The sequence below is a fragment of the Colletotrichum orchidophilum genome, assembly GCF_001831195.1.
Source record: "Colletotrichum orchidophilum strain IMI 309357 chromosome Unknown Scaffold_8.1, whole genome shotgun sequence".
NCBI classification, from domain to species: domain Eukaryota; kingdom Fungi; phylum Ascomycota; class Sordariomycetes; order Glomerellales; family Glomerellaceae; genus Colletotrichum; species Colletotrichum orchidophilum.
Genome location: NW_019172964.1, coordinates 250,864 through 264,579, shown reverse-complemented (window position 1 = coordinate 264,579; position 13,716 = coordinate 250,864). Strand labels below are relative to the sequence as shown.

Here is a 13,716-nt window from a genome sequence, read left to right as displayed (position 1 = left end):
CAGAGATAACAGAGGTCCGAGACTCGGGATTTCGATGCAACCCTTTCCCTTGCGTTCACATTCCAAGCACTATTCATTTGGCAACTCCTGCCTCATTCAAAGCCGTCGTGACCCCCCGCAAGGCCAAACTTTATTTGATCTACATCGAGTCTACATTGAGGACGCAATGTGGGACTTGCAAGATGTGCAAGAGGGAGACCCGACGGCGAGGATCTAGGGAGTAACCAACCCCGAGAGGTTGATGTTGCCGTGCCGTTTTCCGTTTATCGGTGAGGTTTATGTCGACGATGCAGATATGAGCGGTAGTCGCAGCGTGGCCGCTGCCTACGCGTTCTCATTGCGTACTTATAATTTGAAGCTCGCAATTGGAATTGAACCCGCAGCATCGCAGAATTCAGATGCACCATCAACATCAACATCATGACGCTCTCCATAGACAACAGGAGCACGTCCAGAAATCTCGCAGACTTCATTAAGTTTGTGAAATTGAATTCTCCGTATTACGCCCAGTTCTGGAAGTTGGGTGAGACTCTTGAAGATCAGTCAGTGTCTTTGACGGACTTGCCCATTGTAGACCATGAGTCTTTCTGGGCATCAAACACATGTCGGAATAGTAAGGTTGTCACATCAAAGCAAAAGGATGGCATTGTTTTCAAAACTGGAGGTGAGTCATTCCCAACAGCCATTTCAAGCACCAGCTGAACCCTTTCTCAGGCACAACCGCACATCCCAAAGTGTCGTTTTACAGCCAGAAGGAACTCCATGGCGTCTCGACTCAACTAGCAGAGAGCTTGGAACGCTGCGGAGTCGGTGAAGAAGACATGGTTGCCAACCTATTCTACGCCGGTGATCTCTATGGTAGCTTCTTGTTGCACATCCTCTCTGTCTATTATCTTCCAAGCGGCGCTATTCAGCTTCCCGTGGCTGGACACGTTTCTTTGGAGTCCATGGAGAGACAGATTGTTGAGTTTGAAGCAACAGTCGTCCTCGCTACGGTGACTACCATGTCGCAACTCTCAGAATGCATACTCGTTAGTGGGAAGACGCTCCCTTATGTTCGCTTGCTGCTCTTTTCGGGCGAGGCATTCTACGACGATCAGGCCCGGTTACTGAAAGCCGCCTTCCCAAACGCAACTATCAGGTCACTTGTCTACGGATCTATGGACTGCGGCGTCATCGGGTTGCCGCCGAAGCAAGAGCATTACACAAACGACCCCAGGCTCCACGAAGTCAACGACCCCAACATAATCGTGGAGATCATCACCGAAGACGGTGAGGTCACAACTGCCCCAGGGGAGGTGGGTAGCCTGGTCGTGACAAACCTGGAGCGCAAGCTGATGCCCATCGTTCGATACCCGTCTGGCGATCGGGCCGCGTGGGTTGACCCAGGTCTAGGCCTCTTCCGCGTCCTCGACAGGGACCGCACGGCCATCCGCCTCGGCCCTGTTTCCGTCGACTTTCTGGACCTCCGACGGATCGTTTCCACGGTCCTCGGAGACCGTCCGGTCGGGCGCTTGCAAGCCATCGTCACGAGAGAAGACAGAAAAGATCTTTTGACCCTGAACGTCGCCTTTACGCCGGCTACCGATGAGGAGAGTTTGCAGCTGCAGGCAGAACTGGGAGAAAAGCTGGGCATGATGCGGCCCATGTTTCGGGAACACGTAGAGAAGGACCTTATCAACCCGTTACGGATTAAGTTTGTCACCGTGCAGGAACTTGCTGTCAACCCAAGAAGTGGAAAGATAGTCGAAGTACAGGATCTTCGGTCGACTACTTTGTAGCTTAGCGTTTAGTCAATGATACAATCATAAGACTTGCCAAGTAGGATATAGTACATTGACAGAGTACATTGTTGCACCAAAGCCTAAAGGAACTGGAGGATCTCCCTTGTCGTCAAAGGGTCCCCTAGAACACAACGAGTCGTGGGCTCTCCACATCCGGATAACTGGGATTGTCATTGAAACAAGCTTTTTCCCTCGTTGCGATGCATTGGTCGTAAATCACGCCAGGCATGCGCTCTTGCTTGGGGCTTATAGACGCCTAGTACGGAATTGGATCCAGAGCCCCGGACTTTGTAAGGACCCCGTGGGTTGTCTCTCTGCACCCCCGGATGAACGGACCAACACCTCTTTAGATAAAGCGGAGCCCAGCGGAAGCGGCTGAATAGAGTAATCGTGTTACATGTATTCTCTGCTGACTTGACTCGCGCCAACTTGAACAAATGAACTGGTCAGGTCTGACACAAACTTCACGTGAAAGTGCTCCTCTGCAATGGCAAAGTTTATAGCATAAAAGTCCTTTGGCTGCAACCTCATCTCCCGCGCCATATCCCCCGCCTGAAATTTCAACAAAAGTACCCCCAAGTTCTCTCAAGGACCAGCTCCAATTCGATTGTTAGCCTCATGCCCCACGCACACAGATCCCCAATCATCACTAAATCCCCACAACGACGGTTGCGTTGTGCAGCAAAACTAGTAACGAAATCGCAACATGCCCGAGACAGCCGCTCATAGATCAAGGCAGGCCGGTCCTGGCAACGAACACAAGGCGATAGGCGTACTCACTCCGTACTACCCCGATCCCTCCCTCCAGTCCTCTCCCCCTCTACCCGAGTTACCATCTAACACGAGTTACAGATGGGGCGAACCGGCGTGGTTCCATGCCCTCAAAAGTCCCTACTACAATGACTCTCACCGGCAGTTCCAAGCTTATGTGCGGGACTTTGTCGACACGCACTTGCTTCCCCACGCGCAAGAATGGGAGGCAGCCGGGAGAGCCCCTCTATCAGCGAGGTTGAAGTTTGCCAAGTCCGGTCTTGCTTTCCTCGACGTTCCCAAAGAGTACCGGCCCAGGGAGCTCATGACTATCGCAGGCATCCCCTTTGATGAGCTGGACGTCTTCCATGAGCTGATTCTGATGGACGAGATGGCCCGCATACCCAGTGGGGTTCCTCTCGCTTTAGCAGGAGCTTCGAATGTGGGCGCGCCGCCCATCTTGGCTGCGGGTACCGAGGAGCAGAAGAGACGATGGCTTCCTGGACTATTTACCTGGGAAACCAGCTTCTGCCTTGCCATCACCGAGCCGACAGCCGGCAGCGACGTGAGCGCCATCCGAGCCACTGCGGAGAAGACCGCGGATGGCACCCATTACATCGTCAACGCCCGCAAGAAGTGGGTTACGGGGGCACCTTGGGCAACACACATGACCACCGCTATCCGAACGGGTGAGCCAGGGCGGAGCGGTATCTCACTGTTGGTCGTGCCTCTCAACCTACCGGGAATCACGATGAGGAAGATCCATAATTCTGGTCACAACGCCGGTGGTTCGTCTTGGGTTGTGTTGGAAGACGTAATGGTCCCGACTGACCACCTGCTGGGCGAAGAGAACCGGGCGTTTCCCATCATCATGCGCAATTTCAACAAGGAGCGTTTCATCCTCACGGTTGACTGCAACAGACAAGCTCGTATATGTCTTTCCGAGGCACTACAGCACGCACATGATCGAGAGACCTTTGGGAAGCCTCTCGCCTCCAACCAGATCATCCGGCATAAGCTCACGACGCTTGCCCACGAGATTGAGGGCCACTGGGCATGGCTGGAGCAGATTGCATATCACATTTATATCCACGGCTGGCAAACGAAAGATGTCGCGAGCAGAATCGCGCTGGCGAAGATCCAAGGTGGCAGGGTCGTTGAGCAAGCCGTTAGAGAGAGTCAGCAGGTACACGGCGGGTTAGGCTTCGAAAAGGGGGTGACCATGACGGAGCAAATTTCTCGGGATCTCCGCTTGAAAATCATTGGGGGTGGTAGCGAGGAGATCCTGAGCGATCTCGCATGGCGCGAGGAACACAAGCGAGTTTCCGATCGAGGCGCAAGACTCTAAGCCAAGGCCTGGATCCGGCCACGGAAATCCAGAAAATGCAACAAGCCTAAACCCGGTCTTTGTAGCATTGGCCCGTCTTCTTCATGATTTGTATGACTGCTGCGGTTGTCTAGAACGTGAACTTTCTGTAGCCGTTTTCCGCGAAGGTTTGATGCTCGGTAGCATGGCATGATTGCGGTGCGAGTCAAGGGCGCTAGCGGACGGGGCGTCCACGTGTCGTCTGATCTGTCACTGAGAGCCTGTAGAATGAAATGCAGAAATAATGCCCGAAAAGCTTCACGCCTTAAGTCCTAGCTCTACTACGTGGATAAGCTTCAACTTGCATTCTCTCAGCTTGGCAACTTCCGAGGACTTGACGGGGCCATCCAACCCCTGCGCTAGTTTCCGCTCAAGTTCAACTACCTCGGGTGCGTCGTAAGACCCACCTCAACTATCCGAATCCGAGGTACCGGGATCGGTCCCCTCACGTCGGAATTGCAATCCTGCCATCAACCTTTCGCGCTCAGCTTATCGCCCAGCTGTCGACTCGCCCACCATGACTGGCGACAATGTCAAGTTGCATCCAGATTACAAGCACTTCGCGTCCATCCCATGGTGCGCAAAAATCCTCAGCCAATCCGACACTGCCTCCCACGTAGTCCAAGTCTCCCAAAACAGAACAGTCCTCCCGACAAGAGAAAACTCATACGTTGGCGGGACTCTCAACACACCAGAAACCATCAAAGCATGGTTGATCATACACCCAAAGCCGCAGGGCCCCGATTGGAAAGTCGATGAGTTGTGCTCCCTCATCACCTTCGACCATGGCACGATTGGGTTTCCCGATACGGCACACGGAGGTGTCGTTGCCTTGGTGCTGGACGAAGTCACGGGTATACACATTGTCGCACAGAGACCGACAGGAGCCGAGCCCAACAAAGACTTCAGAACCGGGTACTTGAACACATCATTTCGCGGGCCCGTTCCGGCGCCGGGAACAGTCTTAGTGAGGTCCAGGATAGCCAAGGTCGAGGGCCGGAAACACTTCGTTGCTGCGCAAGTAGAGGATGAGAATGGCAAGGTGCTGGCAACAGCGGAGGTTCTGTACATCTCAATCACGAACAAGTTATGACTTGTAAGGCTTTGGACAATATGATTAAATTGGAGGTTCTAAAGGATTAAACACATAGCCGATGACTTGAAACATGATTTTTCACATCAGGGCATCGAACGCTTATCGGTCCTCATGGAAACTCGACATGGTATGGAACCAGGTGTCAAAAGAGACTTGAACTACCTTAGAATTGCTTGCAGATATTGTGTCAGGTGTGGATACATAACACAAGTCCTGCTGCTAATCAATTCACTTTTGTGAGGCTGGCTGGCTTAGAATATAAGTTAGTTTTGAATCAGTTGCTGGCCGCAGACGGCCGCAGACTGTAGGATATGTGTGCGTATATGTGTGTGTTGTCGAACCTCTACTATAGGTCTAACTTGAAATTTGACACTATAACAACGTAAGCATACTACTTACTTGGTTGGGATGCTATAGGCTCGCATCTCATTTATCCTCTTCTGGTTGCCGACTTAGCAGTATTGTAGGAAATCCTATCAATTACGCCGCAATGCGATGTATACACTAGAAAATTGTGGTTCGCCGAAGCAGATATCAGTAAGCTGCGGCAGAGTGAGGCTGGAAACCGACACGAATCACAGTTCACCTGCCACAGCGCGAAATAGGCGTGTCGTGGAATGATTTACTACATTCACCAGGCTGGGAAAAGCTAACGACATGACGTCTCTATCCAATCGTAGTGACACTGGTGGTGGCCACCGCTCTATTCAAATTTATAGCGTGGTGTGGGGGAATCCGAGCTGCCTGATTGTGAACCTCTGACTGGCAGAGATGTCGGACCTGGAGGGGAACTGAAACAGCTCGCACTACCACCAGCGGACCGGTTCATCTACATGATCAGCCCAAAATCTTCTTGATAGGGTTCTAGTAGACTCCTCACTCTACGTGCAGGGTTGGCGCTGATAGATCTAGTACAAGCTTACAAATGTTGTGGAATCATCTGAGGTTATATGTAGTTACCTTACTCTTAGAAGATTTAGATGAGCGAGTATAAAGTGCTGCAATAGTGTAGCCCTAAGCCCAGTCTGAAGCATGATAGGCCACGAAGATATCAATCACTTGTCTCAGCCACACACCTCACGCATCAAATCCGGATCCAGACTTTCCTCTTTCAATCACCATGTCTCTGTCCTACCAGAAAGTTTTACAAGTCGGAGCGACATCAGAAATCTCTGCAGCCTTGGCGGACAAACTCGTACAGAATAGGCCTTTTGCCATTGCGGTCGACAGAAGAAAGGGAAACCTCGACCACTTCGTCACCAAGTACGGCACCAACAAGGCTGGAGCAGCTGTCATGGATATTCCCAAGGTAGATTAAGCAAATTGGTAATTCCGCATTTTATTGCAACGACTTTGCCGAGAATGTGACCGAATCTGTATCAAAGATCCCAAAATTCGTTGTCTCCATCATCAAGGAGTAACCAGGTCTCGATTGCGTCTTCTTGAACGCCGGACTTCAGCGAGGTATCGATTTTACCAAGCCGAAAGCTCTCAGCTTGGACATTATCCACGACGAGCTACCGGCTAACTAACTCTCCCACGTTAATTTGACCAAAGCCTTCCTACCCCACCTCTCAAAGCTAGATAAGTAGACAGCTCTGCTGCATACGACTTCACAACTCGGCCTCATCCTGACGAAACTGTGCTCCAACCAGACTATAGCAGCTCAAATGCTGCCATTCATGGCTTCATCCTAGCACTCAGATCGCAACTGAAGCAAAGATGGAAATTATTGAAGTTTACCCGCCTGCTGTCCAGACGGAGCTGCATGATGCAAAGAATCAGCCAAACTTGGAAAACAGCGATGCTATTGGAATGCCGGTGGACGAATTCACCGACGAGGTTGACCAGCGAAGGGTCAATAGATAAGAGAAGACCCCGGGTGAAACCACGAAGCCCATGTTTGACGCATTTGAGAATAAGAGACAAGAGTGCTGTGAGAGCTTCAACGTCCAGATGGACACATTTTTGGTGTACTTAATGGTTTAATCCGTCAAGTGGATGGCCACCTGAAGAGACTGATTTTCAATATTCGCATGACATAGTATTAAGGCGGTTCATCCACTGACTGCCTTAAATCTCCACTGAAGAGAAGCTTGTTCTGATTGGAAGAAACTTCGGCGTCAGCGCCGTCCCTGCCGGCCGAAATATGGATCCAGCCCGATCATGCTCCGTAGAAAGGTGGACCCATCGGCTGCTCGGTAGTTGGCCCGTGCTTAACTCCGGCAATCGCCACTTTCTTCCTTTCGTTGACATCACGAAGCGAAAGGCAATTCCTGACACCCTCGCGACCATCCTCCCGCCCTCTCAACCATGTTCACTCCTCCGAAGCCGACCGAGGACTGGAATCTTGAACATGGCGACTAGAACTTTGCGAACGCCGCTGGCCTGCGGACGCCATCTCCTATCCAATTGGCGCACCAAACACCACACACCAGCGAGATGCCGACTCTATACGTCCGACCGGTCCCCCGAAGCTTCCGAAGCCCCGAAACCTGATCACAGAAAGGACACGCCAGAAAAAGAGAAGGGCGCCATGTCGCGCAAGCTCGAGGAAGCTACAGAGGAAGCTCTTTTGACGGGTGGCCGGCGCGGGCGTCAAGCTGTCGAAGACGCTGGATTCTCTGAAGAGCTGAAGCAGATGCTTCTCGACAAGGTCGAAACCGCCAGGTTCCGATCCCAATACGCATCCGCCTTCGCAGAGGCCGAAATGCCCACGTCAGCGGGCGAGGGAACGCGCTCAATGGCCGCTGCGCAGGCTTGGACGGGTGACGAATCGCAGTCCGATACGGTCCTGCGCATGCTCAACGATGCGAAGAAGCCTCTCAAGCCCGAGCTGAGGGGCCAGTTCCAGATCCCGCCCGTGGATATGCGTATACGACAGGATCCAAAGCTTCACCCTAGCCAGCGGGCTGCCAACGCTCGCGAAAAAGCCTCGACGTATACTGGGCTGGGTTTCAAGGATCAGAGCGGGCAGAGCGCCAAGGAACGCGAAGAGTTTAGAAAGGAGCTCCGCGACCGGTTTGGAGCAGCGGCTCGCGCCGTACCGAATACAATATCAGGGCTCGAGTCACTGGCCAACGAGAGAATAGAGGATGCGATTGCTCGTGGGCAGTTCAAGAACATTCCTCGTGGCAAAGGGGTTGAACGAGACGCAAGAGCCGACAACCCCTTCATCGACACCACCGAGTACATAATGAATAAGATGATCAAGAGGCAGGAGATTGTTCCTCCGTGGATAGAGAAGCAGCAAGAGCTGGCAAAGACTGCTGGTGTGTTTAGAGCGAGGTTGCGCAACGATTGGAGGAGGCACGTGGCGAGGATGATCTCGTCTAAAGGTGGTAGCTTGGAGGAGAAGATGCAATTGGCCGAGGACTATGCCCGCGCAGAGGAACGCCATAATCCGCGCAAGAGAAACAGCGAAAGCATCTCGGTGCCCACCAATGTGACGAACGATCCTGTGATGGCAAAGGTGCGTCAACAGGCAGCAGAGGACAACAACGCTGGCAAATCCACACCTGAGACGAGATCGACGGAGCCTGCTCGGCCTCTGGTACAACCCTTTCGCGATTCTGACTGGCTAGCAACTGAAAGTTCGTACATGACGCTCGCCGTCGACAATCTCAACGCGATCGCACGTTCTTACAACCTCATGGCGCCAGAGCTGGCCAAGAAACCATATTTTTCGCTCGAGCGCGAACTCAAGGCCTGCTACGCGGATGTCGCGCCTTTGGTGGCGGAGACTATCAGGGAGAGAGCCACCAGGCCAACAAAGACGTTATTTGAAGCAGCAGGGGGCGGCCAAGTCACAATCTTTGACCGGTTTAGCAAGGAGGGAAAATCGGCCAGGATATACGATTCAAGGGCTCCCCACTATGGCTTCAAGGAAATGTGGAAAGATTTGTTTAGTTAATGAGACGTTCTGAGCGGGGTAGACTAAGATTGGTTGAATACACGTCGGTTAGCAGCAACCGACACGTCGGGACGGGTTGGAGACATGTAGCTTCGTTTTCGGCGCTTTCCTTCTTTGCTCAGCATAATGGCGCTGATGATGGAATCCACCTGCCAAGTATAACATCTCCCCTCCGGACTTTCATATATATTTGATGAACCAGTCCAAAGCTCACGTCTCATGAAGTCATCTCAAATCGGCAAGTTAGCATGAATCACTCGTTGCGTGTCAGGATCCGAGTTATTTTTTTGAATCTAAGACGATTCCACGTACGTTTCCATCTCTATTGTACTTCTTTGAACTTGAAGCTGAGCCACGACCCGAAGCGTTGGTAGCAGTGGAAGGTAGATAATGACCTTGGTTGATGAGTGATCAAGGTCTATCAGGCCTCAACCGGACAAGTTTGCATCGATGTACCTGCTTTTGTCATTCCAGCCACAAACTCTGTCGTGGATCAAGGTATCCACATAAACAATGCGCCTTCTGGCCTGGATCTGGAACCCCTGTAATTTGAGCGGTCGGAATCGGACTTTCTCAGGGAACTTGGTTTCCAATCCCATCGCCATGATGTAGTTTCCTTTAATATTACTTCCACCGAATTGCCGCCAGCCCGACAGTCTATTTTCTCATAGAATTTAGAATTCAACAGAAAAGGGTCCCTAAATATTTGGGAGGGTTTACTGGCTAAGTATACATGTACTTTCGTAAAGCCCAGAGGCCGCCGAGGCCAGAACGACGGGTTGGGGATTATGCCTGGACAGTCTTTTCGTCTATTCGAAGTACCCTCCTGGTGACTAGTCCTTTCCTATTACAAAAGTCTTACCCAACACTTCCTACGATACAAAGGTCAAAGACGGCCTACATTTTTTCCTCATATATCTATGGCGACGTGTAAACGTATCCGTAAGCCTTCTTAGCATCGTCAACCTGCTTCCTGACTTCGGCTTCACTCTCGACAAGATCCTTCTCCTCCTTCAATCTTTGCTCCATACTAGCGATGGACATGTATGGAGAACTGGGGATCTGAATGCCTCTCTGAACAGCAGGCCTCTCATAGCACCTGTCCAACCAAGCCTTGACGTTCGGGAACTGGTAAATATCCACACCGGCCATGGGGGCTCCCTGAACCCATCCGATCATTGAGATATCAGCGATGCTGTACCGCCCGCGGTCTGGGCCAACGACAAAGTCCCGCTCGGCGAGGTGCGTGTTCAAGACGCCAAAGAGTCTCTCCGTCTCGCCGACGTAGCGCTGCGTAGGGTAAGGGATTCTCTCTTTGGAGAATCTGACAAAGTGGTTCGCTTGACCTTGCCTGATTGAAAGACGGCCATTAACGTCTTTGATCTGAAGCTGTATCTAAAAGGAATGGGGCGAACTCACATGGGACCCAGTCCACCGTGTTGCCAGCCAACCCAAGATTCAGCTCGCGTATAGTCGTTGTCTGAGAAGGCGAATGAGAACTTGTGCTCAGTATCGTACTTCCGCGTCAGATAGCTGAGGATAGCATTGCCCTCAAATACAGCAAGCTGCTCGTTGTCATGGTCCACGATGACAGGGATGCGGCCATTGGGGTTGAGCGATGTGAACCACGGCTCCTTCTGGATGTTTTGCATGATGTTGATGCTCTGGACCACAAAAGGGAGCCCGTAAGCTTCCTTCAGCTCTTCCAAGATGATGCTGGCCTTGTAGCCGTTCGGAGTGCCTACAATTGATTAGCATGGTCTCTATAACCTATTTATAGTGTCTCGCATGCAGGCCTTACCGAAAGTCAAGAGCTCAATGCCCTTCTTGGCGATGAGACCTGTGGGACGTGCTGCAGCCATTGTGAATAGGCGAGTATGGGCGATGAGATCAAATTGAAAGTGGAGTTGATTGTGACGGTAGCTTAGAAAAGTGTTGGCAGCCTGGGTTGCAAAGGAGCACAGTATATATAGGATCCGCGATGTTGCAATCGCCGAGACAACTCCTAGGAATGTGAAGTTGAGAAGGGTATTGCTAATTTGATTGGGCTGACAAATGCTTCTCCACCGGGTTCTATGACGACGGGGACTGGAGATAGGCGACTCTCTGAAGTTTAGCGCTTATTCGGTTTCGGCACGGTCGCGACTCAGGCTGCTTACGACGTGGCTCCAGCCTATACCAGGTCCCCGCTTACACCGGCAGCTTGTCCGGCGCGGAGGAGCAGAGAGCTTCCCCAAGTATTGCAACATTTAGCTAAGCTTAGTTTTGAGGCTTGCACGACGTACCTGTCCCGAACAACTACGTCCGACCATGGAAGAGCCAGAAGTAGCTTGGAGTAGGTTGATTTGAAATCTGCTTCCTTGTTAGCTTGGATCTAAATATCATTGGCCATGGAGATTTCGCTTCCAGGGCGGTGGCTACATGTACAATTACACACCACAATTTGGAGCCCGTCGCACAAGGTCTCACCAATTCAAACCGAATACTTCGATTGTTCTGGGAAGATGGGGTAAGTCATTTGTAAGTCTTTGGGTCTCTGACTTCGTGCGGAGGAAAGCTTTCTTACCTCCGAGTGTAGCATTGGTATCCGCTTCCGTTAGACTTGGATGGCACCTTCGAGAATGTAGGCTGCAGACTGGACCTTTGAGATACTTAAATTCCGATGACAGCCTAGGCAATAATGCCAGATTGTATTTTTCACTGGAACACCTTTTACACCTATATTATAACATGAAAAACACATTGAACAAGTAGGTTTCGAATCCCAGCTTTGGTCCGCAAGATGCCACAGATTCAAGGACATGACGCGGGCGGCGGTGCTACTTGATCAGCATTGCTGGATCCCCCGCGATCGAGGGGAACGAGCCTAGTAAGAGTTGTATTGCTATCGCGAAAAGAGTCATTCGGGCACTCGGCCCCCAAGAGTGAGACACACATAGATTTCTGGGAGGACGTCCTCCTACTCCGCTTTGATCAGGAGCTTGAGATGTTGGGGACTCGATCCCAGGCTCTAATAAAGTTTCTGGATGGATATGGGCTTCTGAGCACAGACGAGAAAGGGATTGTTGGGGTCTCGACTCCAGACTCCAAGAGAGGCTAAAATCCCGAGAGGACCAATGAACCCACACCCACAAGCAGCTATCCTCTAGCAAGGAAAGCTCCATGACAGGCAGGGTTAATTCGCCAATGCTGAGCAAGTATGACGTTAAATCAAGCTCCAATACGAATGCTGAAGCACAAACTTCCTCCTGTTTGGTACCGATCCGTTCTGACGGGTCACGGTTGAGGTTAGTTCATCCGCTCTCGAATGGATTGAGCAACTTGCAGCGGTTCATGAGACCGCCGGGCGGATACGGAGCTTGCACCGAGTGACGCGATCCATCGTGGCCCCGAGATCGGACCGTACCTCGGCCAACTGGATAAAGCTCCATGGCCCATCTTCTGAGGCAGATCGGGCTGTCCTTGCTTGATCTTCGACGACCATAAGCTCTTGCCCAAGACCCTGTCTTTGCTAGTCAGCACCACCAAGAAAACGTAGTTGTCCAGGCACAATGACCCTTATTAAAGAGCCAAACCCGGAGCCGGTGAACATCGCCGACGTCCACAAGATTGCGAAGGAGAAGCTCGCCAAGCCAGTATGGGATTACTACCAGACCGGCGCCGATGACGAGTACACACTTGCGCGCAATCATGAAGCCTTCAATGAGTGGGCCGCATCCCCTAGAATTTTCCTGGCTGATTAGCATTCTGACCATCGGTTGTCGCGTGCAGCATCCTCCTCCGACCTCAAATGCTCCGCAACGTGAGCGACATTGATACCTCGACCACCATTTTTGGCAAACGCTACGCTATCCCCATCGCCATCGCCCCGAGCGCCTACCAAAAACTCGTCGGCGGAGAGGGTGAGCTCGACGTCGCCCGCGCCGCATTCAACCTCGGAACCAACCTCACGCTGTCAAGCAACGCGACAACGTCCCTCGAAGATGTCTCCGCAGCGATCCCTCAGCGCGGCCCCGATTACCCTCGTCCCTGGTTCCAGCTCTACTTTCTCGGCAGCCGCGACCTCACGGCAAAGCTGATCAAGAGGGCCGAGAACGCAGGCTACGAGGCCCTCGTCCTGACTGTCGACACAGTAATCTTGGGCAACCGCTTGCAAGAACGGAGAACGCCGCTGGAGCTGCCACCGGGAATCGCAATGGCCAACGTGGAGTCGCGCAAGTCGGGCGCCATTTCCACAGCCGGCCTGCTCTTGCGTGCCAAGACAATGGCGGAGTACAAGAAGATCCAAGAAGAGAACCACGATCATCTCGTCAACGCCAGCTTGGAGTGGAACGAGGTCATTCCTTGGCTACGGTCGCAAACCAAGATGAAGATTGTCCTCAAGGGCATCTTAACGGCAGAAGATGCTCAGAGATCGGTAGAGGCTGGTGTAGACGCCATTGTTGTGTCGAACCACGGTGGCCGCCAACTTGATGGCGTACCGTCGACTATCGAAGCGTTGCCTGAGATCACAGATGCCGTGCGAGGCAGGATCCCGGTGATTGTTGATGGTGGCATCACGCGGGGAACTGATGTGTTCAAAGCCCTTGCCCTCGGCGCCGACCTCGTTCTCATTGGCAGGACTGCGTTGTGGGGATTGGCGTGGGATGGTCAGAAGGGAGTCGAGGGCGTTCTCAATATCCTCGAGAGAGAGTTGACGAGGGCAATGGCGCTCATGGGAACACCAAAACTAAAGGACATCTCACGAGGTCTGCTCGGACGGGCTAAGCAGAACGGGTTTGGAGTCGCGAAGTTGTAGATGATGGCA

The 13,716-nt window shown here is 52.1% G+C and overlaps 7 protein-coding genes across 7 annotated transcripts; 6 read left to right on the top strand and 1 right to left on the bottom strand.

Moving 5' to 3' along the window:
- Positions 1-420: 420 nt before the first annotated feature.
- CORC01_01537 (AMP-dependent synthetase/ligase) lies at positions 421-1,781 on the top strand (the record flags this gene model as incomplete). Its single annotated transcript, XM_022613191.1, has 2 exons — positions 421-664; positions 715-1,781. 2 exons carry the CDS (start codon positions 421-423, stop codon positions 1,779-1,781), a joined length of 1,311 nt encoding a protein of 436 aa, XP_022480290.1.
- A 709-nt stretch (positions 1,782-2,490) lies between these two features.
- Positions 2,491-3,882, top strand: CORC01_01536 (acyl-CoA dehydrogenase domain-containing protein; the record flags this gene model as incomplete). Its single annotated transcript, XM_022613190.1, has 1 exon — positions 2,491-3,882. One exon carries the CDS (start codon positions 2,491-2,493, stop codon positions 3,880-3,882), a length of 1,392 nt encoding a protein of 463 aa, XP_022480289.1.
- A 535-nt stretch (positions 3,883-4,417) lies between these two features.
- Positions 4,418-4,993, top strand: CORC01_01535 (thioesterase superfamily protein; the record flags this gene model as incomplete). The annotated part of the gene is made up of 1 exon (XM_022613189.1): positions 4,418-4,993. One exon carries the CDS (start codon positions 4,418-4,420, stop codon positions 4,991-4,993), a length of 576 nt encoding a protein of 191 aa, XP_022480288.1.
- A 1,771-nt stretch (positions 4,994-6,764) lies between these two features.
- CORC01_01534 (uncharacterized protein) lies at positions 6,765-6,977 on the top strand (the record flags this gene model as incomplete). The annotated part of the gene is made up of 1 exon (XM_022613188.1): positions 6,765-6,977. One exon carries the CDS (start codon positions 6,765-6,767, stop codon positions 6,975-6,977), a length of 213 nt encoding a protein of 70 aa, XP_022480287.1.
- Positions 6,978-7,352: 375 nt separating this feature from the next.
- CORC01_01533 (uncharacterized protein) lies at positions 7,353-8,909 on the top strand (the record flags this gene model as incomplete). The annotated part of the gene is made up of 1 exon (XM_022613187.1): positions 7,353-8,909. The coding sequence occupies one exon, from the start codon at positions 7,353-7,355 to the stop codon at positions 8,907-8,909; it is 1,557 nt and encodes a 518-aa protein (XP_022480286.1).
- A 918-nt stretch (positions 8,910-9,827) lies between these two features.
- Positions 9,828-10,771, bottom strand: CORC01_01532 (uncharacterized protein; the record flags this gene model as incomplete). Its single annotated transcript, XM_022613186.1, has 3 exons — positions 9,828-10,260; positions 10,329-10,650; positions 10,711-10,771. 3 exons carry the CDS (start codon positions 10,769-10,771, stop codon positions 9,828-9,830), a joined length of 816 nt encoding a protein of 271 aa, XP_022480285.1.
- A 1,689-nt stretch (positions 10,772-12,460) lies between these two features.
- Positions 12,461-13,707, top strand: CORC01_01531 (FMN-dependent dehydrogenase; the record flags this gene model as incomplete). Its single annotated transcript, XM_022613185.1, has 2 exons — positions 12,461-12,615; positions 12,681-13,707. The coding sequence occupies 2 exons, from the start codon at positions 12,461-12,463 to the stop codon at positions 13,705-13,707; spliced, it is 1,182 nt and encodes a 393-aa protein (XP_022480284.1).
- Between the last annotated feature and the right edge of the window lie 9 nt (positions 13,708-13,716).